This window comes from Cygnus atratus, chromosome 16 (assembly GCF_013377495.2).
Source record: "Cygnus atratus isolate AKBS03 ecotype Queensland, Australia chromosome 16, CAtr_DNAZoo_HiC_assembly, whole genome shotgun sequence".
NCBI classification, from domain to species: Eukaryota; Metazoa; Chordata; class Aves; order Anseriformes; family Anatidae; genus Cygnus; species Cygnus atratus.
Genome location: NC_066377.1, coordinates 687,324 through 714,905, shown reverse-complemented (window position 1 = coordinate 714,905; position 27,582 = coordinate 687,324). Strand labels below are relative to the sequence as shown.

Genomic DNA, 27,582 nt, shown 5'->3' with positions numbered 1-27,582 from the left:
CTCATTAAACATCATTTTATATTCCACAGTTTGGTGTTACATTCCATCATAAAGGCACAGTGCAAGTTCTTACTTCCCCCTTCCAAACATTTTGCAGTTGAGGAATTTATTATTTGGAAAGAATTCATCACAATCTTCTCAACGATCTTGTTCTTCAAGTTGTTCATCCCTTTGGCAGTTCTCCTCCGACTCTCCAGCAGTTACTAGAGTTGTGTTTTCTAGGTTCTCCCAGTTTTTGCAGCTCCTAAATTCAGCGGAGCTATTAGGAATGATCTGCCCTGCGGACATAAATTTCTCAGGCTGGGCTGCGTCAGAGGACAGGCCTGCAGCACTTCAAGGGTGGGCCAAGCCTGACAGCAAGTGAAAACACTAGATCACGCAGTACTTGGCTTTGGCGCATCCATGCACAGCTTCCGTCCCTTTTGTCTACAAACTTGCACAGATCTACGGGGGCAGGTTGTACCCAAAATGTAGATATACCTAATATGCATAGATAAAATACAACACATCGCTGTTTCTGCCCCATCTCCACCTGTCCAAACTTTGTTGTCTCCTCCTGGGGAAAACGTGCTACTTTTGAGTTATCCCTGCTGCCACTGGACAGTGTCAAGCTGTAGAGCAGGCAAGGGTGGTACGACAAAGCGGAACTCCCTTCAAGGTCTGAGAACTGGCAGAGGTTACCTGAAAGAAACAGCACAACATTCCTCAGGAACAAAAAGGCTGAGGAGGATCCATTCTAATTTTAGGCTCTCTGGGCAGCAGCTCTTGTATGAAACAGCACTGCGCAGAAAAAAGAGCCTAAGGAAACAACAATTACGGGCAGGTCACCTTCACCAAAACATAGTCCCCTGGCTGGGCTCTGACCAGAGCCTTGCAGCCTGCGGCATCCTTTATCTCAGCATCAGGGAAGATCACTTTGATGTTGCCATCGTTCCTCCCACACAACTCCGAGGCAGAGCGCTTGCTGGGCTGGAGGGAAGACAGGGAACATTACCTGCATGGCAATAGCTCTGATTCACTGCAGGGTTTTATTGTATCAGAAATTAATTGAGCACTATTGTCAGTATTAAAATCCACGTTCCACACTTAAGCATGACATGTAACAAAGGCCTATGGCCTGAGCCGTTGCTAAGAGCCACGCAAAGACAACGTTTGAAAGCCTACACTAATTCCGTGCTTGGCCAGACATGTCCCTAACCTATCCCACCCCTTTCCAGGACTGCCAGGCCTTCAGAAAGGAGCCTCACTTTCACAAGCGCCTGAAAGACCCACTGTGTTGTTTGTGCCTAGCTATCAAGCCGTAATTGATCAGCCTCATCCAGTTACCTCTTTCGAGCGTGTGCTATACAACATTCCAACTCTGGTGACTTCCCCGATGCCTGCCTTTGTATTTGGTCCAAGGATTTTAGAAGCAAAGTGGCTAAAGCCCTAAACCAAAGGGACTGCGAATTTACTTGGCACCACTTTTTGCTCAGCTCAGGGCTCTGGAAAACCAGGCTGACCACTTAAGTGTGTGCACGTGGTCTTGGAGTCTCCGGATTGTGTGGGGAAAGATGAGAAGTGAAGGCAGAAGTGATGACTGTGGTCTATAGCCTAAGAGTCTCTTGTACCACAAGAGGGGAGAAAGACAACTGTTTCAGGCGTGCTCACCCCTTCCACCAGCACCAGCTGAGACTGGCCCACCATCGCCTCATTCACTCTTGCAGCCTCCTCTCGAAAGACAGCAATGAGCTCCTCCAGACGCCTCTGCTTTACATCTGCACGCACATCGTCCTGCAGCCGGTGATACGCCCGGGTTTTCTGCAAACAGACAAAGCAAGCGCGGCTTTTCAACAACTAGACAATCTGAGATCAGAGCCATGTCTAACCAGTAGATATACAGAGAAAAGACTCTTCTTCGCCAGGTCTTGCACTCACCTGTCTCATGCTGTAAGCGAACAGGAAGCCTACGTTGTAGCGGACTTCCCGCAGCAAGGACACGGTCTGCTGGTGATCTTCTTCTGTCTCCCCACAGAAACCCGCAATGAAATCGCTGCTTAAACTCACTCCTGTCACAGAGACACAGACCTACAGCTCACTCGAGGAAGAGAGGAACATTTCACTCAAGAAAGGACAGTAAGATACAGCCGTGCTGAGCTCAGATCAACCCAAAGGGAGCCCCTACCTGGAATGGAGTCACGCACGTGGTGTACAAGCTCTAAATACGCTTCCCTTGTGTATCTACAATGAACAACACGCGGATTTGCTGATCAGAAAACCCAGATGTTGGTGAGGAGAAACCAGCACCCTAACTCAGGGATCAGCTCATCGGGCTCCCCGTGGCCATCACTCACCCTCGTCGCATGGCCTCCAGGACTCGTGTGCTTCCACTCTGGGCTGGGAGATGGAGCTGTTTGCAGATGTTGTGTCGCTCCTGGATAAGCTGCAGGACCTGTGACGGGCATTCAGGAGACAACGTCACGGACAGCTCAACTCTACCAGAATGCCAAAGCGAAGAGTCTCCCCCAGGTAAAATTCAGCAAGTTGAAAACCTGCCAGCTTTAGCACACACATCCCCCTTCCCAGGAGCTGCCGTTCCCATTCTGTGACTCTCTGGTTCCCTTTGGCAAGGAAGCACAGCCCACGTCTAACGGATCACAGATGCCTGCCTGCAAGCAGAGGTCCAGGTATTTATTTCACACTTGCCTCATCAGGAAAATCCTTGGGGTGTGGAGAAGTGAAACGGATCCTCATTTCTGGATCAATTCTGGAAACCTGGTCTAGAAGATGTGCAAAACGCAATCCTCCTGGCTTAGCTTTGTAGACGGTGCTAAAGCCACGACTGAGGACAGGGGCAGCGGCTGTCTGAAACTGCACCTCAGACATATCTCGAAAGCTGTTGACATTCTGACCCAAAAGAGTCACTTCTTTCACCCCCTATAAAGATAAATAGAGAGGGAAAAATATAACCATACAGGACTGCACTGTTTGTCCATACAGGAGCTGCAATGGCAGCCATGGTTCTGCTTTTACTTGAGGAAGAGCCCCCAGGGGGAACCCTCCCCTGCCCTGTCTGTCTCAGAGCACTGCAACGGAAATCAAACAGCAACTGGAGGAGCCCTACAGCAACGTTACCTCCAGAGGCGAAGGCTGTGTCATCAGTCACAGGTATCACTGAAAATACGGTCACTGAGAACCGGCCCACGATTTGGGACGGGTGGGAAGCGAGCTCTGCCTCACCTGATCTGAGAGCATCTTCACCTCCTGCAGAATGGAAGCAATGGGGCGGCTCCTTTCGCGGCCACGGGTGAAGGGCACAATGCAATAGCTACACATGTTGTCACAGCCCCGCATGATAGACCTGCCGGGAGGTGAAGCACAGGTCACAATACGATCTCTCCGGAAGAGTCATCCACGTTGCATCCTGCCCTGCTTTGGCCTGGCCCAGCACTGCTGCCTTCAGCCAACTTACTTGTCTGCAGCACACACAGCACCAACTCTGAACGCAGCTTTGCAGCTCTCCCTTACGCACCATTCCAATCAGAGCTGGCTTCTACTTGCCCCCTAGCTGACACCTCCTGATTTTCCATGCACATTTCCAAGAAACTCGGAAAGCAACTTACGGGATGCAGACTTGCACTGCAACCTGGCAGTGATGAAAGATCCTTCCGCACTCTGCTCCTCCAGAGGGTGACAACTGTCCCTCTGTACACTATGGCCACACTGAGCAGAATCTGACTTCATTGTTTGGGAATCTGACTATCAAATCCAGACAAATGGAAACAAACCCCACAAAAACTACAACGCACGGAGCATTAGAAGAGTTATACATAACCTGGGACAGCACATAGCAGAAGGCAGGGGATGAGAGAGGCACAAACGTCAGTGGGACAGAAATCACTCGGTGCAGCAACAGGCTTAGACAACCAACATCCTCAAAGGACGGTGAGAGGAGCCTGCAGCCAGCCAGAGCACAGGGCAGTCTCTCCAGGGCTCAGTCACACAGCAAAGAGACAGCAAACAGAGTCTAGTAAACCGCTGCCTCTGGGAGTGAGTGCGGCCAGGCATTGCCTGCTTTGGGTAGCTGCTGTCACTGGCATGTCTGTTCTGGACAGCAGTATTTCCAAACAAAAGAAAACACAGAAATGTGCACAGGAAATAAGGTACTTACACAAATGCTGTCGTGCCACCTGCGCTAGTCTGGACAGGCAGAATATCTGCGTAAGTCTCATCTAGCGACAGCAGGACGTTAGCAGCTTGCTGGCCAGACTCAGCCACGGCCAGCAGCCGAGGAAGGTCACGGTACGCATCGGGGCCTGCCACGATATCGACTAGCTTCTCCCTGTGCAGAATCTCCTCCTTAAGCCTCTCAGCCATGCATCCTGCCACCAAAGGAGAAGGGTCCTTGTGAGGACGTGCCCACCCTCAGTTAGCCTGCTGCACCCCTTCGCTAGCTGCTTTCACCCCGTGGCAAAGGCCTGATGCCACCAGAGGCGAAGAGGAAGCGCAGCATAATGGGATGTGGCACAACAGCGTGCGCTCCCCACCGCCGCACAGCCCAGCAGGTACCTAGGATCCCGATGCGGAGAGGCAGGCGACCCTGGTGCCGCCGCGCTTTCAGTGCCTTGAGGTGCCGCAGGCGATTCCAGATAGCCTGCTCAGCCTTCTCCCTGGGAAACAGGAAAACAGGGGTTATTCCCATTGCTGCACTTCAACAGTCCTCCAGCTCAAAGCAGCTCAAGGGCTTTCAGGGGAGAACTGAACTAAAGACAGGGAACCAAGAATCATCCTCCTGATGGATCTGATGGTACATGGACGCGCTTTCTGTGGTGTGTAGATTACGTCTTGACTCATCTGCTGCCATTTTGCTTGCCTAGGAACCTCAGCACTTCAGAAACAACTCCCAGACTAAGCTCTCGCAGAGAAAAAGTCTGCCTTAGCCAGCAAATATCAGCTACCTTGCGAGAGACAGTGCACGTTCAACATCTGCATGCAGGAAAAAACCAAGCAAAGTTCCCTATATAGTTTATCCCAAATATACCCTAAATGGGTTTCCCTATTTTTTGCAGTACAGGCCTTGTACTAAAGAGACAGGCACTTCAACCGAACACAAGAGTCAAAAAGTAAAAAAGCAAAAATCATCCAAGCACAAGTGTGTGTGAGTCTCTCACTGCCCATGAGATACAGACACAGCGTACACTACCAAGGAGCTTTTTCTCACTCTACAGTAATTAACTGCACAATTAGCGTTACGTATCATAACATCAACTAGCTCTAGCCTAAGCTAAATGGGCAGTTTCACATCTGCCTGCTGTTTTCATTACACGATGTATTTATCTCCTCAGTTTTCAAATTGCAATTCCTTTAAAACCATCCAAAAAACAGCAGTGACAAAAGTTTCCTTACCTCACAGAACAGGTAACAAGCAGAATCACATCGGCCTAAATTGAGGATGACACAGAAGGAAGGAGAAATTGTAAAAACTGCACACACAACCTGAACAGGCAGACCACAAAACTCACTTAACTTAGCAAAAAGGATCTGTCTAAAAACACTCTGGGTTTCAACGACCAAAGTTGCAAGAAACCTTAGCAGAAAACAAGCAGAGCCTTCCACAAAGCAGCAGAAGTAAACTCAGGTAAGGGTAAGTCAGGAGCATCCCACTGTGCCCAGTCCCCCCCCAGCTGAGAGGGAACCCACCAGTTTAAAGGAGAACAAAACAAAACAAAAACCCTGCAGCTTTCTCGCATGCTTGTTAAGCAGCTTCCTTCACTGCACACAACTCATACTGCACAAATCCCACCAGCCTGTGGGACGGCACTCCAGATAAAACCTGGGACTTGGTGGTGGTGTGAAGCTCTCCCAGGCCTGCTTTACAGAAGAGCTGCCAAGGCACCTCACCTCATCCACGTCCTTCGTCCTCGTGTAGCCGTTCTTTTGCAGGATAGCCCAAGCGATCTCTGTGTCACTGACGTTCATCTGGCACCCATAGGTCTCCAGGTACACTGCAACAAAGACAGATGTGGGGGTGACACAGACGTCTGCCTTGAATCAACCTCTCATTTACAAGCTCTTTCCGCGATCTCCTCCACAGGAAGGAAGCTGCAGTCCCGCAACAGGCGAGCTGCAGAAAAGGCGCTTTCCCTTCCAGCCCATACAGAAAAGGCAAGCCAAAATTAAAGGCAGGCTCTGCTAGCGGCACTGGGAAACCCGAGCGCCTCCGAGCACGCCATTCCAGCACCAGAGGTCTGGACGGCGGCTTGCGGAGAGGCTGAAGCTACTGTGCTGCTCAGACACAGCACTCGGTGCAACAAACGCCCCTCTCCTCCGGGCACCGCAGCCTGGAAGCTCTGCCACAGCTGCTGCTGGCACCCAGGGCGTCACGGGAGGCACGGCGCAGGCCGCTGCCCTGTGCACCTCCGTGGAGCGGGGAGGCACGGCAGCGAGCATGCGGCCGCCGAGCTGGCCTCCTCCTCGCGCCAGGGTCGCTCTCAGAGCCCCCAGCCCCGCAGCTCTTCCGCCGCGAGCCCCACCGGAGCTTCAGGCTGGCCTTGGCCTGGCTGGCAGGGCCGCAAGGCGCGGCCGGCCCCGGCGGCCCCAGGGCTGGCGGTGGTGGCAGGGCAGGGCAGGGCAGGGCCCGGCGGCACCGACCTCTGCCGGGCCCGGCGGCAGCGCCCCGCTCCGGCTCGGGCCGCGGCTCCCCGGCGGGTGGCGGCACGGCGGCGGCTCTCAGGAAGTGCCGCAGGTCCGGCCCCGCGGGCAGCGCGGCCCCGCGCCCCCCCGGCCGCTCGCCGGGCCCGCAGCTCGCTCCGCGGGCGGCCCCGGGGCTGGCAGCGACCGAGCGGAGGCGCCCGGCCGCCCGCAGCACGCGGCCCCAGCCCTGCATGGCCGAGCCCGGCGGGGAGCCCGCGCTAGGCCGCGGGGCCGGGGCCGGGGCCGGGGCCGGGATGGGGACCGGGACCGGGACCGGGACCGGGACCGGGAGCGGGACGGGGCGGAGGCGGCGCGGGCCGGGCCGGGCCGAGCCGAGCGGCCCCGGTGCGCGCCGCCAGCAGCGGCCCCGCCGCGTCCCCGCCCCGCGGCCCCGCGTTCCGCGCCGGCACCGTTCCGGCGGGGCTGGCCCGGTCCCTGCGGCGCTCCCCCCCCGGGATAGAATAAATAAAGGGAAAAGCGTGCTTGTCCGCCGTGTTTTGTCGCGGCAAGGGGGATGAAGGTGTCCTGAAAGGCCCTCCCGGCCGCCTCTCCGCCCCGGTGGGAGGTGCACGAAGGGCGTTATAACAACGCGGTAACGGGAGCGATTTCCATGTTGCATTTTATATCAAAGGCTCAGAGCGGGGCGCAGCCCCCGCGAGGGCGCTGGAAGCCCCCCGACTGAGCAAGGCTTTGTACAGCACCGCGGGGAAGCGCTCGGTGAAGGTGAAGCACGTGCAGGAGGGGAAGCCGCCGCCGCCAGGCCTCGTCCCGAGCCTCGGCTCCGTCGGCCCCAGCAGCGTGGTGGTCGGTGGCCCCTCGGGGCCAGGGCAGGAGAGGGCCCAGGACCCGCAGCAGCGGCGATTTGGGGTGGGCAGGGACCCCCGGGCTCCCGCGGTCCCCTCAGCCCAGCCCGGGCCGTGGGGCTCGGCCCCTCGGGCGGTTCTGGCCCTGGCCTGCGCGTCTGCGGTTTGTCCTCTGGCTGCTCGGGCTGGGGCGGCCGATGAGTCACGTTCTGGCAGAACCGTTTGTTTGCCGTCTCGGCGGCGGGGACGGCGGGGGGGAGCCGGGGTTGGGAGCCAGGGGTGCGGGACGGGAACCGGGTCCCCTCGGAGGGGCAGCACGGGGCAGGCGAGAGGGGGGCGTTGTCGGTGCTGAAGGTCGCTTTGGTCATCTATCTGCCTTGCCTGGGCTGGTAGCGAACGTTTGCTCCAAACAGCAGGAAATTCTAGGAGAAGGAGAGGGGAAGTCTGTGATGCATCCTTGCAGCTGCTTTGCTGTTAGAGCCAGCCCTGCTCATCACCCGCCCGCTTTGGGGAGGGAGCGTGGGCATTGTGGTTCTGCCATCCTTGGTGGCTAATTTTAGCTCCGGAAGGGCTCCGAAGATGTTTCACAGCCACACCCCGCCATAAACATCCAGCATCCAGTCAGTGGCACTCCTCCGGGGCCTCCCCAGGCCCCCCGAAGCGCAGGATTCCTCCCTCCTGCCTGGGTCCCACCGCACGCAGCCGCATCCTGGGCTGAAGCTACTCAGCCGCCACACGCAGAGCCCCGTCAGGCTTGGGGCCGAGCTGCCGCAGAGCTCTGCTTACTATAAAAAGCGTCGTGGGAAATTCAGGCCCCGGTCTTAAAATCTGCAGAACGCAGCCCTGCCTGAGCCACTGCTGTGCATGAAATTTGCTTCCTCCCCCTTCTCAGGGCACCTCGCCTGACCCCTGCCTCTCGGGGACGAGTGGCAGGACAGGCTCCGGACCCTCCACTCACCTCATGAAACTGCACGAGGAGATCGGAGAGCTGTACTTGGGCTGGTAGTGGCAGAGGGAAGCCCTTACCTAATCTCTCTGGAAGAGAAAACACACACAGCTGTGTTGGAACGAGAAGCAAGAGGGAGCAAGGGGCTGTGCAAAGCAGGAGGCCACTTCCTACCCCCGGCCCTTCCTTTGCCCCCCCATGCCCTGGGAAGGCAGAGGGAGTTCCTCCGGGCTACGCTAAGGTCTGGGGGCTTCACGTTGTGCTGGGCCCCTGGGGCCCCTGGCAGCCTCCAGCCCAGCTCTGGGCTGATTTGTTCAGCTGTAATGAGAAGCAGCGAGCGGGGGAGAGGGCCTGGAACGCATTAGGATGTGTGTCAGGCTCATTTTTTCCATTGCGTTCACTTCTGGATGCGTGTCACAGTGCGGAGAGGCTCCCGCACTCAGTTACCCACAGCCCTCCTCTGCCAACCCCAAACACGCCAGGCGCTGCTGCCTCCTCTCTGCAGGTTTTACCTTCTGAGCAGGCCTGGCAACAGGGGCTTAGTTAACAAACTGGGCCTGCCCTGATAGAGTGACCTGACTGGTGTCTGTTCCAGCAGCCCCTTTCCCCTCAGCAGGTTATTACCATTAAGACGTGGGAGCAGGATACTGGAGGCAACTATGTTCATTATTGACTGCATCATTTTCACCTGGAGATGCAGAGAGAGGGAGAAGGAAAAGAGCCTTAGTCTGTGGGAGAGCAGGTGACCAGATCCCAGAGGTTAATTAGGAAGAGTAAAATAAAGGAGAAGCTGGGATGGGTGCACGCTTCACCAGAGACTTGTGGTTTTGCCTGTGCCATGCTGGTGGAGTAGGAAGCATAGGGGTGAAAAAGGGGATAGTGGCCGGCTCTGCTCCCTCGCCCAGTCTCACAGGCTGGTACGGGAGGTGCCCGTGGGGTCAGCATCCCTTGGTGGTGCGTGTGAGGGGGTGAGTCCCTTCCTCAGCACCTGGCAGGCTCCCACCTCCATGCTGGGGTCTCTGGTCGTGGTCAGGGACAGCTTACCTTGAAAGTGCCAGTGCCGACATCTGAATGCTTCAGCGTGAGCTTCATCCTGTGCGGAGAGAAGCGGTGCTTTGCAGTGCCTGTGCCCTTCCCGCTCCCTCCAGCCCCAGCTCATCCCCTCTGCCCCAGGTCCCCATCCCCGGCACCCCCCTCAGCAGCAGCTTCACCGGGACCTGCAGCTCACCTGCCCAGGGCCAGGCTCCCAACCATGCGGCCGGACCTCACGTCCGCGGTGGCAGACACGTTGCCTGTCTGGGGAAAGAGGCGGAGCTCTGGCAGTGCCCACCCGGCTCCCCCCGAAACAGGCACAGGGGGAATGGCTCAGAGCAGCCCAAAGGCAGCCAGACCACCCTGCAGTCAGGGCCCCGCTCGCACCCAGCGTGAAAACCGGCGTTTGTGAGCTCGGGCATTTCTGCTGGGGTGCTCCATGTACCCGACTGGGCTGGTTTCAGGAGGCACCTCTCAGCAGGAGCACGGCACGGATGGCACAGGATCGCCAAACATGATGGGAGGGTGCGGCACAGCTCGGGAGCTCCCACCGTTGCTCACTGAGGTGCAGGCAGTGCTCATGGGGCACCACAGCAGACTGAGGCTGTGCGAGGGGCTCCCAGCCGGGACCAGTGACCCCACCGCAGCCCTGGACCCCAACTCACCAAGCTGAGGAGGAAGAGGGGGGCCAGGTTGCCGTTGGGATAGATGGCGTAAGCCTGGATGTCCACAACAGGCTGGAGCGAGACCCCGTTTGTTCCAATGCTCAGGAACGGGGCGGAGGGAGCGGACAGCCTCAACTTCATCGGCATGTTGGGGTACATCTTGTCCAGCTGCAAAGGAGCAGGGAGAGGGGAGGAACCGCAGCACAAAATCTCCCGTGGCTCTGCAGCCTGCTGCTGCCGAGCTCCTTCCCATGCCAGCAGCCCACGGAGTGCAGGGATGCAGCACCCAGAGCACGGCCCCGCTGCGGCTCCCCCTCGCTGGGAACCTGGGGCTGGGCTCTCTGGAGGGCCGCCTCGCACAGAGCCTGTGCCGGGCAGGGCTGGGGCTCACCTGGGGAAGGAAGGCCGCAAAGGTGGAGGTGTTCAAACGGAATTCGATGTCCTTCGGGATCTGCGGGTGGAGGACGGTTACTGCCCGGCAACGCAGCATGGCGCTGGGGCAGGATCAGCCCCTCGTGCACCTCGTGCGTGCAGCAAGGACACCTCAGCCCCTGCTCTGCGCCCAGAGCAGCTCCGTTGAAAAGTGTGGAGGAGACGGTGGCAGAGGAGCCCTGCGAGTCTGCCAGCCGCTGACCCCATCCCACCTCGCCTCCTTACCATGGAGTCTGTGATTTCAAAGACCAGTGCCCCAGCCGTGTGGTAGGCGAAGCTGGCGGTGTTGAAGAAGTAGCTGGAGACCCCGAAGTAAACCATGCGGCTGTGATCAGGAGGAAAGGCCAGCGCTGGCGGCGTGAAGGGGATGGCGGTGTGTTGTGCCAGGGAGAAGCATTCGCCCTGGAAGGACGGGAGTGGGTGAAGCAGGGCTGGTGGGGCTCAGCCAGGCTGGGGAATGGCATTTGCAGGCGGTGACTGACCCCCGCCTCCCTCCTGCCCCCTGCAACGGCATCAGCCACACTGAGCTTCCCGAGGGCAGCCTCTCACCTTCAGGTCCGCATTGAGGAACTGGGCAGTGGCAACCGGGGGTGCTGTCAAGGAGTAATCGATCCCAGCCACGGCATCTATCTTGGCTGTTACTGCAAGACACGGGGCAGAGGGTGAGCGAGAGCCAGGAGCAGCTTGCCTCCGCTGACGCCTGGGCAGAGCCTTGCCCCGGCTCCCTGGTACAACAGCACTATAGCAGTTTCACGTGCGTTTGCTTCTGTTTGGAAATAAAAATTGCATTTTCCTCTTCACTCTGTTTCTCAGCCATGCAAACTAATTCCTGGACCTGGGACACCATCCGGGTCCCCTTGCCGAGGCAGCCCGTGCTCCACCAGCCCTGGGGCACGGCTCAGGGGAGGCTGCGTGCGGGTGCCCTGTCTTGGCACCGTCTCTCCCTGTGGGAGGACTGAGTGCATGGTGACAACTCTGCTGTGTGGTGCTCCCCAACTCCCGGCACGTGTGTGGAAATACAAAGAAATGGAGAGTGGGCACAAGGTAAAACACCATCCCCGTGGCCAGGAAATGCTAGGAAAAAACGCTCCCCAAGCCCCGTGCAGTGCTCGTGCAGTACCTGGTACGGTCTGGAGGTAAGGCTGTAGGTATCTTCTGACAGAGCTACTCAGGCTTTCGCAGACCTGCGGAAACAAAGGCAAGGGAGCTCAGCAGCCTGGCTCTGCTGGGGCACACAGCCCCGGGTGGAAGCCTCGGGCACGTGCTCTGCTGCCCAGTGCTGTTTGTGTTCTTTGCCAAAGCCTGCTTAAATAAAAGAGCACACAGTGATGTTCTTCTCTATTCATCAGACAGTACTTAAGTATCTGAGATACAGGCAGGGTTTATACCTGCAAACATCTGCTTACAGCAGGTTCCCCACATATTTTAGCTGCATTGAGGCCCTTTGAAGGATTCTCAGCTGTGCCCTCAGACTTCCTACAGTCTCTGCTGGAATGCTTTGTGCTGAGCGGCCAAGACTTAGCAGAAGCAGAGCAACTGGAAGAGTTAATCTGCCCCTGAAGGGCAGGAGCACTCCTACCTGTGCACCCACAAAGCACAGCTGTGGAGTTGGGGCTGCGTCGTGCTGCCAGGGGAGCAGAGCAAATGCCTCTGCCACTGTCATCCACAGGCAAAGCCTCAGCATTAGTGGAGGATTCAAATGCAGTCTAAATGCTGGCTCAGGAATTTACTGCAGGGGGCAGTCCTGTAGACGGCCGAGATAATCTGCACAATCTCTCTTCCAACGCCATACTGGCACAAGAACCCCCACGCAGGATGAGGCCATCATCTGCCTGACCAGGCAGCCAGCTGGCAGCAGCTGACAGCGAGACGCGGAGCTCTGGAGGAGCAGCGGCCGCGCTGGCAACACCCGGTGGCTGGCTGCACTGCCGGGAGGAAGAGGAGGGATGGAGCCTTGGGCATGACTTTACCAGCAGAGGCTTGCTGGTAAGCTGCTTGTCCCCCTGCCTAGTAGAATAGAATCATAGACTCATAGAACAGAACTGAACGGGACAGAACTGTTCACTTGGAAGGGACCTACAGAGATCATCAAGTCCGTATTTGTCTGCAGGTGCTGGACCCCCAGGTCCCTCCTGGCCCCTGGGGCAGGGCACTGCCCAGCCCCGCAGCAAGAGCTGCAGGTGCCCACAGGTGGCTGGAGCAAGATCGGGGCAGGGACAGGGCTGAGCAGGGTCCTGCAGCACTCCCAGCCCTGGCCTCTCCTCTGCTCCATCTCAAGCAGGGAGAAAGCCCCTAGAGAAACGCGTGTCTGGCAAAGGGGCTCGGCCGGGCTGCTGGGGCAGATTCCCCGGCTGCCTCCTTCCAGGAGATACCGCAGCATGAAAGCCTTTCTGCCCGGCCCCAGCCTCGCTCCTGCTGCCAGCCCATCTGCTGCCAGGGCTCCAGGTGGCCCCCAGGCAGCACGAGATGGCATCGGCCAGAGCCAAATGCGCCGCGGCCGGGACCCGACCTGCGGCAGGGTGGGATTCGCCTGCTCTCCAACTGCCTCCTTCCTGAGCAAGGTTCACGGCCGGGGAGGTTGTAGCTCATGCCAGCGAGCCTTGTAGTAATTATTGCTAACAGCTTGTTTCCATGTCTTGACGCGAGTCTCCTGCATGTAGGCTTTTGTACAGGGCTGAAGGTACCAGGGCTTCCCTGGTGCACCCCATTACAACAAGACGGCAAGCAGCTGAAATCCAGAGAAGAGGATGTCTAACCTGTTGCTCCCAAAAGCACGTATGCGCGCAGGCCATTTCAAGGGCAGCTCTGAGCGGGTTTCCTCTGTTACAATGAGTTTGGCCGAGGCATAAGATCTAACTAACTGACCACATGGAAAGAGAAGCATTTGTTAATTGGGAACCAATTATACTGGGCTTTGGCAAACGCTGCAGGTTTAGAATCCAGCCCGAGCCACATGATGCTATGGGGGCTGCACTTAGCATGTGCCCATTCCTCACAGCTTCCACCAAATCAGCAATGTGCCCGCACGCTCTGGCCCTGCTTAAATCCGTAGGTGTGACCTGAGCCCTTGAAACACCTGCTACAAGTGAGGGCTACAGATCACCAGAAAGCCTGGAGCTCTACCGAGCTTCTTTCACGTACCTTGTCCTCCAAGTTTTTCTTGAATTTGGACTCAATGGTTTTGTGGAAGAGGTTGTAAAGCCAACTGCAGAGAAAAACAGAGAGGGAGTCATTTTTGCTCTATCTCAGAGGATGCTGCAGAAGTATTTGTGCAGGAAAGGGAGACACTGGAGCTGTGGGACACTAGGGAACGCCATTCCCATGCCAGCCTGGAGTCAAGCTTTGACTCAGGGTTTACATTTGCAAACAAACCTGCTCGTAAACAACATGCATACAAGTCTCGTGACTGCCCCAGAACTTCTCCCTTAAATGTGCAACCACAGCAGGACAAACTCAGAGCAGATTCAAGCACCTACTGCGCCTGGCAGCCACCTTCCCACCTCAGCTGGGCTAACACGCAGGATTTCTAGGCCTTCACGGTGATGTTACCTCAATTTGCCTGAAAAGCGTACGCGGACATTGGAGATACTGGTGCTGCAGGCAGAGACATCAATCGTTGGCTTCCCAGAGGCATCTCTGCCCAGCTTCAGGGTGGTCTTGATGTATATGTGCTCCACGTTCAGGTTGAATGACCCATGGTGCCGGCTGCAGGGAGAGGGAGGACAAGAAAGGGGACAGGTGTCACCGGTGGGTCCTGTTGCAGGGACCCGGAGCTTCCAGAGGGGTCTGTCTGCCTCAGGCTCTGCTTGCAGTGAGCATCCGGAGGAGACCGAGAAGGCTTTTAAACTCAGGGAAACTGAATTTCATTGCAATATAAACTAGGCAAGGGAGCCTTTAAACAGAAAGATCTGAAAGTAAGCAGGGGAGATGGCAGAGAGCGGGAGAGTTCACACACAGCTCTCAGCATCCGCCTAGCTCTTCCTTCCCAGCCCGTTTCATCCATTTCCACAGCTTTCTGAGCAGCAGTACCCTGTGCACAGGCTGTTCCCGTGGGTGCTCAGGGGGCTGCTTCCCAGCCCCAGCCCAGCTCAAACAAGCAGGAGGGACCAACCCCATGTGCCCAGGTGCCATGAGAGGGGAGATGGCGCTCACGTTATCTCCCCGACCATTTGCAAGAGGCATGACTGCTGCCTGGCCAGCCGCGGGTGCCCTGGCATGGGGAGAGGGACCTTGCGGTGCTCCCCCACGGCTAGGGGCTCACAGGCGGCGGGACTAAAGCAGCTGCAGCCCAGCTGGGGGGGTCAGGACATCTGCAGGTAACAAAGCAAGAGTTGCCCAAACCACGAAGGAGGCAGAGGAGGGAAAAAAGCCTGTCCAGATTCAGAGAGGGAAATGCAGAGTGAGGTGCCTGAGCCAGGGAAGCGGCTGTGCGCAGGGACAGCCGAGTACCCACAGGAAGCGCAGCTTCACACGCCAGTTCCCGTCCAGCTCAGCAAAGGCGTTGGAGATGGAGACTTGCAGGCCCTGGTTGGGGACCAGGGAAATCTGCGAGTGCGGCAACTGGAAATTGCGAAGGTTCAGTCTAAAACATAAAAAATAAAATAAAAGTAAAGGCGTGTGAGAGGGGGTGCCTCACGCTGGGTGCCCAGCTGGGGAGGGCAGGAGTGAAGGCACTGTGCCAGCAGCATCCCCAGCTCCCATCCTGCCAAGGAACAGCACTGCGTGGGCAGAGCAGTGCCTTTGGGAGCACGGTCCCTGTGGCACCGTGAGAGCAGCTCCTCAGTGCTGGAAACCCAGGGCAGCAGCGGGAGGAGAGCTGCAAGGGGGTGGCAAGGAGCTGGGACCCCAGGACCCCGCAGGCTGGGCTCATGCTAGGTGGGTTCCTGAGGTGAGGCATCCCTTCACCGAGGACAGGGCCAACATTTTGGGAGCTGCAGGGCAGAGGACAGCCCTCACTGCTCCGGCACCCCCTGCTCCCCCGAGGCCCTCCAGGCTCCCCGCAGGGCTGGGAGGGCAGCAAGTCGCTCTAAGCCACTGGCAGGGCTCACCTGGAGATCTCGTAGCGCACCTTCCCCAAGATCCGGATTCGGGATTCACCTGAGATGTCTTGCAGCTTCAGCTGGGCCAGCTCCTTCTCCAAGACAGCAACCCCGTGCTGCTTGGCTGCGGGGGCAAAGGGACAGCATCATGGTCATGCGCCTCCCAAGGGAGCCAGGAGCGTGCAACAGGAGCATGGCAAAAGGGTTAAAGGAAACACCAGTGGCCTGGCTGCTCTCCACTGTGCAAGCTGTTGCTGAAGCTAATCTTGGTGCAGCACAGAGCCCTGCAAGTGTGCAGGCATCGCCTGGTGTCTGCCCACTTGCAAGCCCTGCGGAAGGTGGCAGCTGGGCAGCCCGGTGTGGCCAGGCAGCAGGAGAAAGGAGGAGCTGGTCCCGTGCAGGAGGTGCCCAGGCTCTGTGCTGCTCCGTGCCCGGTGCCAGCGGGCAAAGCCAGGTGGAGCCCCTGTCCTGGGGTGTGGGCGAGTGCTGCAGCCCTGCGTCCATCTGGGAAGGGGAGTCACGTCCTCCTCTCCCGACAGCTAGCAAAGCCGCTGGGTAAATGAGCTGTTTCTCACACAGTGTATTTCAATCCATAACAGCGCTCCGCTGGAGCCTGGGCCCTGCCTGCCTCAATAAACCCAACACAGAGCCCATCCATCTCCGTCACCGCCCTCCTGGCACCTCCCCACCGCCTCCCTCCACCGCAGCTCGCTCCTCCGGGGCTCGGGCTCGGCTGCCTGGATGCGTGCCATGAGCACAGCACCGTCCCGCCCCGCCAGCCCTGTGCCTCCTCGAGCCGGGGTCTCCCCCATCGGCACCTGGGTGCAGCCCCCAGCCCCCCGCAGGGTCTGGCTGCTCTGCACAGACTCGATGGAGACAGCGGCAGGGGCAGATGGGGACATCAGGGCGATGCTGCCTTTGGCACGCATGGCCGAGGCTGTCTCTGTCCTGCCCTGGAACTGCACGAGCACCCGGCTCTGCACCTCAGCCGCCAGCACCTGCAAGAGAGGAGGGAGATCAGGAGCCGAACCCACCGTAGTCCAAGCCTGCCTGGGTGATCCTGACCACAAAGCCAGGGTTGGTGGCCCCAGTGAGCGCCAGACCCAAAGCCAGCACCGTGCTGGCCACCAAAAGGCTCCGCACTCCCATCCTGGCTGCCCGACGCTGCCGTGCTGCTGCCTGGCTCTCTCTGCCCACACCGCCTTTATATCCACACCAAAAGGGGAACTGCGGACGACGCAGGATGCAGATCCGCTTTTGCAGCCCACACGGGGCATCCCCTCAGCCTGGTGCTTCCTGCTTGGCCGCTGCCCCGCTTCCAGAGCAGCAGGGAAGGCCGGCAAGGACCAGGAGGTAACGGCCCCAGCCCCGTGCCAGGGGCACACAGCCCCTCCCCACAGCAGCAGCCACCCGGGGCACAGACGAGCCGCTGGCTTCGGCTCCCTGCTGCTGGCCTCAGCTCCCTGCTTCTGGCTGAGTTGATAAGGCAGTTGTTTGCTTTTTGCCCTGCCCGGTTGCTTTGCCCTCTACCCAGCAAAGGCTGCCCCTGTCCTGCCCCACGGGGCCCCTACTCTGCCCTAATAGCTGCCACCAGCACGACCCAGACCCGTCCAAGGCGCTGGTTGTAGCATTACCAGTGGAACAGCCTTGGGGCACAACAAGCGCTAAAGTTACGTCTTTTTGCCTCCTGCAAGAAAATCCCAAGTCACCTCACACCCAGGGGCTGGCCAAGAGGCCCTCACCTCAGGTTGGGTGGCCACAACGGGGCCGAGGGGTGACGAAATCGAGCATTGAAGGGTGCCCGCGCACCTCCCGACCCCAGCCCCAGAGCTCTGCCCAGCAGCAGCCATGCCCAGGAGATGTCTCTTGTACCACAAATGAGCACCAGATGCAAAATTTCTGGGGTCCCAGGTGCCACAGCTCTTGGGCTCACGACGGGCGCACGAGGGGGTGCAGCGAGGCGGGGAGGCAGCAGTCTGTGGGGCAGGGGTGGGCAGGGCAGAGCCCCCCTGCTGCCTTGGGCTTTCTGCAGAGCCCAGCAGCCCTGCTGCTCCCTGGCCACCACTACGAGAGCTGGTGGAAGAAACAGTGATTTAGAAGTGTTTTGCTTTTATTTTCCTTTCTGGAAGCAGCAAAGGAAGTCCTCAGCAGCTGATGCGGGCAGATCTCTCCCTGTATCCAGGGAAGTCCTAGTTCACAGAATCATAGAATCACAGAATACCCCGAGTTGGAAGGGACCCATAAGGATCACCAAGTCCAACTCCTGGCACCGCACAGGTCTACCCAAAAGTTTAGACCATATGTCTAAGTGCATAGTCCAATCTCTTCTTAAATTCAGACAGGCTTGGTGCAGTGACTCCTTCCCTGGGGAGCCTGTTCCAGTGTGCGACCACCCTCTCGGTGAAGAACCTCTTCCTGATGTCCAGCCTAAACTTCTCCTGCCTCAGCTTAACACCGTTCCCGCAGGTCCTATCACTGGTGTTTATGGAGAATAGGTCACCTGCCCCGCAACCCCCCCTCGCCACGAAGCTGTAGGCCGCAGTGAGGTCTCCCCTCAGCCTCCTCTTCTCCAGGCTGAACAGGCCCAGTGACCTCAGCCACTCCTCTTATGTCTTCCCCTCTAGGCCCTTCACCATCTTCGTCGCCCTCCTCTGGACACTCTCCAACAGTTTAATGTCCTTTTTGTACTGTGGTGCCCAGAACTGCACACAGTACTCGAGGTGAGGCCGCACCAGCGCAGAGTAGAGCGGGACAATCACTTCCCTCGACCGACTCGCAATGCCGTGCTTGATGCACCCCAGGATACGGTTGGCCCTCCTGGCTGCCAGGGCACACTGCTGGCTCATATTCAACTTGCTGTCAACCACAACCCCCAGATCCCTCTCTGCGGGGCTGCTCTCCAGCATCTCGTCTCCCAGTCTGTACGTATAGCCAGGGTTACCCCGTCTCAGGTGCAGGACCCGGCACTTGCTTTCGTTAAACTTCATGTGACTGGTGATCGCCCAGCTCTCCTATCTGTCCAGAGGCAACATCCCTTCATTAAGCACTTGTGAAATCCAGCTATTGCTCAAGCACAGCGGCCTGGCATGACTGTGCCACGGAGCCTGGAGAGCAGCTGCCTGCCCAGCGCAGCCCAGGCAGGGCCGCAGAGCCTGGGATGCCTTTGCTGGAGGCTCCGGCACAGGGAGGCTCAGCGCTGGCGAGACCGGGACCTCAGATCCTTTTGTCTTTCTTCCCCATAGTTGCAGGCTGCCTCGCCCGCGCGCGACAAGCGCACACCAAACTTGCAGACGAGGCTTTGGGGAGCAGGACCGCAGTCTCCGTGTCCCCGAGCCGCCGGTTTGGTGAGCGTGATGGGCCAGCCCTGCCCCTTCGGGTCTGGCTGCTGGGGCTGTGCCACAAGGCAGCAGCAGCAGCAGGAGCCCACACGGGACCCAGTGGCCCGGCAGGCCGGGTGGTGACAGTGCCTGCCAGCACAGGGCACACGGCCTGGGGGAGAGCCGCGTCCCACGGGATGCTCCGTGGGCTGCCTGGAGCCATCAGCACCGGCCCCAAGACATCCCTGGTGCCCAGGAGCCCCAGGGCAGAACTCGTTGTACACAAAAGAGGAAGCCTAGAGCAGAGGAGAAGGTTCAAGAGCCAAAGCCCTATTTCAGCTTTTTGCTGAGTCTTGCTCGCAGTGAAGGAGGAACTCCCCGGAGCTGCACGTTTGTGGCACGGCATCTCTGCGGGGCAGTTTCAAAATGATATTTAAGACACTCAGGGTGAGCATTAAGGAACCAGAACCTCTTCCGTGAGGAGAAATGAAATTTCATGGGGGGCAGCATGCTGAGGAAGCACAAACACGACGTTTTCCTTCTGGCTTTGAGCAAATTTTAAAGTTGAACTGAAAAAACACAGCACGAAGCCTGACCAAACAATCCCGTGTTTGTCAAGGAACAGTTGGAACCACTTCTAACACCCAACACCAAGGGCTAGTCCCAGCAGTGCTTCCTGCTGGGGGTGACAGCAGTGAATTAACTGCAAAACCCGGCCCAGGACCCTCTGCCCAGGACCTGGGGCCACCATGGATGTCCCTGGAGCTGCAGGGATGTCACCCACACCTCTGCGAAATGCCGTCAGCATTGGGGTGCCGGGGGCTGTGGCTCCAGCCCGTGTGCCAAATCACCGCCACTTCCCACCCTCACCTGCTGCTGTGAGCCCCCCGCAGCCTTCAATCCAGCAGCACCTAAAAATACAGTCAGGCAGCGTGGGGGCTCCCCCGACACTGTTTTCCCAGCTGCAGGACCGGCGTGACCCAGCTCCGGCTGTTCCTGGGAGGCAGGGAAGGCTCTCAGCCAGCGCAGGGTCACCAGCTGACGCCAGCCCTGACGGCTGCATCAAAGACAAGTGACCGGACACGCTCGGGGACACAAGAGCTAAAAACGGGGGGCGCAGCGAGAAGTGTCAATTTGCAGATGAGGACCCTGGGTGCAGGGGTTTGGCCGCAAGCAATGAGGCTCCCAGCGGGAGCTTGGCCCCCGGGACCTTCCCCACCGCCGGGCTCACCACCCGCGCTCTGCCTCTGCCCCAGCGTCCTGGTGCTGTCCCAGGGCCCCCCAGAGCAGCTCCACAGCCAGGGCGTCCCCCACCCACCGGGGGCTGCCAGCACCCCAACACGCTGCCCCCCCCCCAGGGCACGCCACCTCCCGGCACGATGTCTGGGAGCCTCGGGGAGACAAAAGGGGACGCGGAGAGCAGAGGGGGTGATTTTGCAGAAAAGTAAAAATAAAAATGCAGGAATGATGACCTCGGGCAGAGCCAGGGCTGGGGAGGGGGGGTCTGAATGGTGGCTCTGTGCCGCCAGAGGGGCAGGGCGAGAGGCCACATGCAGCCTGCCCCAGCAGCTGCTCGGGCAAAACAGGAGGTGGAGAAAGGGAGCCGAAGAGGAGGGTGAGCTCATGGGGCCAGGGGTCCCGGGAGGCCCCCAGAAGCTCTGCCCTTTGCTGGGCAGGCCTGGCCCCTGCCCCCCTGCCCCCCACCTGGCCGTCCCAGGGCAGCAGGAGGGTGCAGGGAGCTGCTCTGCGGGGTGCGGGGCCAGACCCTGCCATGCTGGGGGCATTCACAGGGCGAGCACCCCAGAAAAGAGGAACCCACGGCCAGGCAGGGAGCTGCTGGCCTCAGGGACGCTGCAGGGCCCAGGGTGGGAGTCCCACCAGGGTGGGGGTCCCACCAGGCTTCACATCAGGCCGTCCTCTCCTGCTCGCCCCAGTTGCTGGTGCGGGACCCCTCAGCCACCCCCCGCCTGCGTGCAGCAGCTTTCAGAAGGCACAGAAGCCAAAGCGAGTTCTTGGGCTCGCTTCAGAGGTAACCAGGCAATTAGAGAAGGCCAGAGCATGATCTCATGCTCCCTCCTACCCCACGCTCAGGGAATCTGTAAAAAGGCTGAAGCAGAGTATGTGAACTAACGCAATTAAAGGAGCAATTGGCGGCTGGTGGGGAAGGGAGGAGCTGGCCCAGTGGGCCCCAATTGGCGTGAGGGTTCCTGGGCAGACGGCTGGGGCCGTGGGCCAGCTGTGTGCCAGTGTCGATGAAGCTGCGGCAGTGCCTGGGGGTCTGGAGCCGAGCAGGGGGCTGCAGGGGGCTGCAGCGGGCGCCCCGGCCCCGCTCCCCACGGCTGAGCCGCTGCCCGCACACAGCCGCTGGCGCCTGAGCCCTGCAGCACTCGTGATCTGCACTGGCGACAAAAGGGCTCTCGCTTGCTCCCACGGAAATGGGAGGCAAACGCAGAAAGCCCTCCCTCGCACCGTTCCTCCCTTCAAGCTCTCCAGCTGTACCTCCTCCCGCCTCGGCTTGTTTTCACAGCGTGTCCTTCGGCTGCTCGCTAATCCCTGGAGAAATCTTTGTTACCGAGACTGCCCCGGCAGCCCACGGCCCACGCTGCAGCCGGCCCAGCCATCCCCGGTCTCGTCTCCATCCCAGCCCTGGCCAGCCCTGAGCCTTTGCCTGCAAACACGAGGGTGGGCACGGCTTCAGCCTGAGCGGGGAGCAGAGGGCAGGTGGGCACCTGGTGCTGTGCCTGGGGGACTGGAGAGCTGTGCCAAACGGCCGTGCTTTGCACTGCGAGATACCAGACCTGAAGCTCTGGCTCTTGCACTGATTGGTTTTGTACGACTTCTGGCTGCCTAATCACCCGCTCTGCTCTGCCCCCAGATAGGTACTTTCCATTGCTGAATCATCCCAAAGAGCTGTCAAAGGCACTTTGCTGCTGCTCTACCTTTGGGCCAATCCAGAAATAAAAACTCGGAGTGCTGCGAAGTGCTCTCTTTGGCAGCCACCAGCCCGTATTTATTTAAAAAGGGGAAATCCACCACAATCAGCGTACGCCTGCACGTATGAACACTCGCACACACGCGCTGTACGCATGCACGTGCACACGCAGAGACTTTTGCAGGTCCCAGGTGCTGGGAAGGACGGCGATGTGCAGCGGGACGCAGCCGGGCACGGGGCTGGCCGGGGGCTTTGCAGCCCCGCTGCCCCCCGAGCTGCGGCACGGAGCAGCCCCGGGCAGCGCGGCCCCGCAGTGGGGGCTCGGTGGGGGGGGAGCGGAGCGGGTGGGAGCGTGGCCCCCGTGGGCACCTTCGCTCGTCGGGGCTGGCACCGGGACAGCTCTGCACCGGGACTGTGGGCGTCCCACGGCCACCCCAGGGCCACCCCACTCGGCGCCCCGTGGCCGGGCAGCACTGGCAGCCGGAGCCACCGAGCCCGAGCGCCGCGTCCCACGGGCAGCCCCTGCTGCGCCCCCTTTCCTTTCCTTGCCTTGCCTTGCCTTTCCTTGCCTTGCCTTGCCTTGCCTTGCCTTCCCTCCCCTCCCCTCCCCTCCCCTCTCCTCCGCTCCCCTCCCTCTCCTCCCCTCCGCCCTCCCCTCCCCTCCCCCGCCAGCGGGGCTCGCTCTTTTTCTTCTTCTTTTCTTTCTTTCTGTTTTTTTTCCCACATTGACGCGGCCGGTGGGAGGGAGCCTGCCCGGCCGACGGCCCGGGCGCGCCGATGGGGCCGGGGGTGGCGGCAGCCCCGCAGCGCCCGCGGGGCACCGGGACCGCGTCGCGGGGCACCGGGACCTCGTCGAGGAGCCACCAGCCGGGGAGAAGCCGCAGCGGAGCGGCGGAGCGCGGCGGGAGAGCCGCGGGCAATAAGGCAGCGCTCGGGCCCCGAGGAAGGAGGAGGGAAGGGACAGTTATTGCCGCGGTCTCCCCCGGGCCCTCTGCCACTTCCCATTAAGCATGGTAATGCCTTCTGCTTTCCTATCCTTTACGCTGCCGCTGCCCCGAGCACCTGCTGCCCGCGCCCCGCGCGCCCGAGCACGAGGCTGGCACCGAGCGCGGAGGCGTCGGGTGGCAGCGGGCTCGAGGCGAGGCGTGCGCGGGGCCCGAGGGCTTCAACGTCCCCGCAAAACTTGGGGTGCAACAAGTGGGTGCCGCTGCCCGAGCCGTGCCGGCCTGGTGGGCACAGGGACGTGCGGCACATGCCCCCCGGGCCGTCCGTCCGTCCGTCTGTCGCCGCAGCCGCACGCGCCGTTGCCTTGGGCTCCCGGGCGATGCTGCGCTGAGCGCTGGCCTGCGGCTCCTCCGTGCCGGGGCTGTGGGTGAGCGTTTGCATCCTGCCCTGCCAAACTCGCCGATGGGGAGCTGCGGAAGAGGGAGAGGAGTTGTTATTCGCTGCCGGCCCTAGTGTTCAAAGCTCGCTCCCTCCTGAGCTGGGGAGAGGAGAGGGAGCGGAGTCACCCCGTGGCTTTGGGTATGAGTTAAGCAACTTTCCTGCACCAAAACACCAAAGCCCAGCTCGCCGTGTCGGTATAAACCACTTCTGAAAAATATGGGTATTTGGGGAGAAATATCAATCTCTATTTAACAGCACTTTGGCTTATTAAAATGGAAATAGCTTCGCAAATGTAAATCTCCTTATGCTCCCTCATGCCTTTTGTTTCATTTCTGCACTCCCGTGCAGCTGGTGGAGGGAAGTGGGCTAATCGGTTCCTTTTTGATTTCTAATCACTCCCTGGCCAGGCTCGCCTCAGCCTCTCGCACGAACACAAAGCTGCTGCGCCGTGGTTACCCCAAAAACCTCTCGCAGTGATGAAGTGCTTTGTGACACTTAACAAAAACATTTCTAGGAATTCGAGGCCAAAATATTCCTCAGCGCAACCCAGGCTGTATCTGGTGCCTCCATCAGTCAATACTTTTCTCCTGGCTTTGGCTGACACCGTCCCTGCTGCTTTAGGAGGTTCTGTGCGTTTTTATTCCATTTGCAGGAAAGTGGCTCTGTTTATTCAGTGGATCCGTCCCGTAGCAATCCACCTTGGCGCTGGGTTTTGTTGAGGGCGATGAGATTGCCCCCCCTTGCAGCGGGGCTGTCCCCGCTCTGACGCCCCACTTTACCCTGGCTGCGGGTCCACCAGTGACCCCCACTCTCCACTGGCTCGGCACCTTCCCCGCAGCGAGTGGCAGCCTGGCAGGACGGGGAGGGCAGCGTGGGTCTCAGGGGACGGCACTGGGGTGTCAGTGGGTTTGGGACAGGGCTGCTGGCAGCGTGCACGCCCTCGCCCCTCCGGACCACCGCCTGCACCCCCCGCCCCTCAGAGACCCCCCTGCGGCTGCGGGGGGAACGGCCGGGCTGGGGGCTGCCCGTGGCACAGAGCAGCCCCGTGGCTGAGCGGGACCAGGCTTCTCTTTCTGATTTCTTTTGCTTTTTCATCAGTGCCAAATGAGCTTGGCCAGGGAGATTTGGTTTGGTTTCAGAAGAGCTGGTTTTGGGACGTGCCAGGGCTGTGCAGGGCTGGCCCATCCCTGGCCCCGCTCTGCGCCGCCACAGCGGGACGGGAAGGAGCCGAGCTCGGGGTGTTGGGGCAGGAGGCCCCCTGGCCGAGGTCCCCCAGGAAGGGATGTCGTGCAGGCAGACCAAGCGTGAGAAAAGTGGCGTTCAATGGCACGTGCTAGGGGAAATCCGCAGGGAGCGCACATGCAGACCACGCAGTGAGCAGGGCCTCGCTTTCCTCCCTCTCTGCCCTGGCCCCTGTGCAGAATCTCCTCCTTAAGCCTCTCAGCCATGCATCCTGCCACCAAAGGAGAAGGGTCCTTGTGAGGACGTGCCCACCCTCAGTTAGCCTGCTGCACCCCTTCGCTAGCTGCTTTCACCCCGTGGCAAAGGCCTGATGCCACCAGAGGCGAAGAGGAAGCGCAGCATAATGGGATGTGGCACAACAGCGTGCGCTCCCCACCGCCGCACAGCCCAGCAGGTACCTAGGATCCCGATGCGGAGAGGCAGGCGACCCTGGTGCCGCCGCGCTTTCAGTGCCTTGAGGTGCCGCAGGCGATTCCAGATAGCCTGCTCAGCCTTCTCCCTGGGAAACAGGAAAACAGGGGTTATTCCCATTGCTGCACTTCAACAGTCCTCCAGCTCAAAGCAGCTCAAGGGCTTTCAGGGGAGAACTGAACTAAAGACAGGGAACCAAGAATCATCCTCCTGATGGATCTGATGGTACATGGACGTGCTTTCTGTGGTGTGTAGATTACGTCTTGACTCATCTGCTGCCATTTTGCTTGCCTAGGAACCTCAGCACTTCAGAAACAACTCCCAGACTAAGCTCTCGCAGAGAAAAAGTCTGCCTTAGCCAGCAAATATCAGCTACCTTGCGAGAGACAGTGCACGTTCAACATCTGCATGCAGGAAAAAACCAAGCAAAGTTCCCTATATAGTTTATCCCAAATATACCCTAAATGGGTTTCCCTATTTTTTGCAGTACAGGCCTTGTACTAAAGAGACAGGCACTTCAACCGAACACAAGAGTCAAAAAGTAAAAAAGCAAAAATCATCCAAGCACAAGTGTGTGTGAGTCTCTCACTGCCCATGAGATACAGACACAGCGTACACTACCAAGGAGCTTTTTCTCACTCTACAGTAATTAACTGCACAATTAGCGTTACGTATCATAACATCAACTAGCTCTAGCCTAAGCTAAATGGGCAGTTTCACATCTGCCTGCTGTTTTCATTACACGATGTATTTATCTCCTCAGTTTTCAAATTGCAATTCCTTTAAAACCATCCAAAAAACAGCAGTGACAAAAGTTTCCTTACCTCACAGAACAGGTAACAAGCAGAATCACATCGGCCTAAATTGAGGATGACACAGAAGGAAGGAGAAATTGTAAAAACTGCACACACAACCTGAACAGGCAGACCACAAAACTCACTTAACTTAGCAAAAAGGATCTGTCTAAAAACACTCTGGGTTTCAACGACCAAAGTTGCAAGAAACCTTAGCAGAAAACAAGCAGAGCCTTCCACAAAGCAGCAGAAGTAAACTCAGGTAAGGGTAAGTCAGGAGCATCCCACTGTGCCCAGTCCCCCCCCAGCTGAGAGGGAACCCACCAGTTTAAAGGAGAACAAAACAAAACAAAAACCCTGCAGCTTTCTCGCATGCTTGTTAAGCAGCTTCCTTCACTGCACACAACTCATACTGCACAAATCCCACCAGCCTGTGGGACGGCACTCCAGATAAAACCTGGGACTTGGTGGTGGTGTGAAGCTCTCCCAGGCCTGCTTTACAGAAGAGCTGCCAAGGCAGCTCACCTCATCCACGTCCTTCGTCCTCGTGTAGCCGTTCTTTTGCAGGATAGCCCAAGCGATCTCTGTGTCACTGACGTTCATCTGGCACCCATAGGTCTCCAGGTACACTGCAACAAAGACAGATGTGGGGGTGACACAGACGTCTGCCTTGAATCAACCTCTCATTTACAAGCTCTTTCCGCGATCTCCTCCACAGGAAGGAAGCTGCAGTCCCGCAACAGGCGAGCTGCAGAAAAGGCGCTTTCCCTTCCAGCCCATACAGAAAAGGCAAGCCAAAATTAAAGGCAGGCTCTGCTAGCGGCACTGGGAAACCCAAGCGCCTCCGAGCACGCCATTCCAGCACCAGAGGTCTGGACGGCGGCTTGCGGAGAGGCTGAAGCTACTGTGCTGCTCAGACACAGCACTCGGTGCAACGAACGCCCCTCTCCTCCGGGCACCGCAGCCTGGAAGCTCTGCCACAGCTGCTGCTGGCACCCAGGGCGTCACGGGAGGCACGGCGCAGGCCGCTGCCCTGTGCACCTCCGTGGAGCGGGGAGGCACGGCAGCGAGCATGCGGCCGCCGAGCTGGCCTCCTCCTCGCGCCAGGGTCGCTCTCAGAGCCCCCAGCCCCGCAGCTCTTCCGCCGCGAGCCCCACCGGAGCTTCAGGCTGGCCTTGGCCTGGCTGGCAGGGCCGCAAGGCGCGGCCGGCCCCGGCGGCCCCAGGGCTGGCGGTGGTGGCAGGGCAGGGCAGGGCAGGGCAGGGCAGGGCAGGGCAGGGCAGGGCAGGGCAGGGCAGGGCCCGGCGGCACCGACCTCTGCCGGGCCCGGCGGCAGCGCCCCGCTCCGGCTCGGGCCGCGGCTCCCCGGCGGGTGGCGGCACGGCGGCGGCTCTCAGGAAGTGCCGCAGGTCCGGCCCCGCGGGCAGCGCGGCCCCGCGCCCCCCCGGCCGCTCGCCGGGCCCGCAGCTCGCTCCGCGGGCGGCCCCGGGGCTGGCAGCGACCGAGCGGAGGCGCCCGGCCGCCCGCAGCACGCGGCCCCAGCCCTGCATGGCCGAGCCCGGCGGGGAGCCCGCGCTAGGCCGCGGGGCCGGGGCCGGGGCCGGGGCCGGGGCCGGGATGGGGACCGGGACCGGGACCGGGACCGGGACCGGGAGCGGGACGGGGCGGAGGCGGCGCGGGCCGGGCCGGGCCGAGCCGAGCGGCCCCGGTGCGCGCCGCCAGCAGCGGCCCCGCCGCGTCCCCGCCCCGCGGCCCCGCGTTCCGCGCCGGCACCGTTCCGGCGGGGCTGGCCCGGTCCCTGCGGCGCTCCCCCCCCGGGATAGAATAAATAAAGGGAAAAGCGTGCTTGTCCGCCGTGTTTTGTCGCGGCAAGGGGGATGAAGGTGTCCTGAAAGGCCCTCCCGGCCGCCT

At 59.6% G+C, this 27,582-nt stretch overlaps 2 protein-coding genes across 11 annotated transcripts; both read right to left on the bottom strand.

The window, feature by feature from the left end:
* CDK5RAP1 (CDK5 regulatory subunit associated protein 1) lies at positions 1–27,536 on the bottom strand. Of its 10 annotated transcripts, none has more exons than XM_050713960.1 (13): positions 27,518–27,536; positions 26,197–26,300; positions 25,702–25,736; positions 24,865–24,965; positions 4,151–4,361; positions 3,220–3,340; positions 2,686–2,916; positions 2,334–2,431; positions 2,165–2,220; positions 1,918–2,048; positions 1,651–1,800; positions 829–969; positions 1–681 (listed from the first exon to the last, which is right to left on the bottom strand). In XM_050713960.1, coding segments are annotated over exons 1-13 (1,455 nt in total). In that variant the 5' UTR covers positions 27,519–27,536; the 3' UTR covers positions 1–606. The 10 variants fall into 10 exon arrangements, with proteins under 10 accessions (XP_050569917.1, XP_050569916.1, XP_050569915.1 ...); XM_050713959.1 differs by lacking the exon at positions 24,865–24,965 and adding an exon at positions 4,549–4,649; XM_050713958.1 differs by lacking the exons at positions 24,865–24,965; positions 25,702–25,736 and adding exons at positions 4,549–4,649; positions 5,386–5,420.
* Positions 7,085–16,738, bottom strand: LOC118258408 (bactericidal permeability-increasing protein-like). The gene is given in 16 exon segments (XM_035567182.2): positions 7,085–7,897; positions 8,434–8,510; positions 9,046–9,109; positions 9,466–9,514; positions 9,650–9,717; positions 10,119–10,286; positions 10,510–10,569; positions 10,776–10,952; positions 11,100–11,218; positions 11,221–11,316; positions 11,671–11,734; positions 13,692–13,755; positions 14,100–14,255; positions 15,004–15,132; positions 15,599–15,713; positions 16,624–16,738. Coding segments are annotated over 16 exon segments (1,575 nt in total). The 3' UTR covers positions 7,085–7,843.
* Positions 27,537–27,582: the final 46 nt, after the last annotated feature.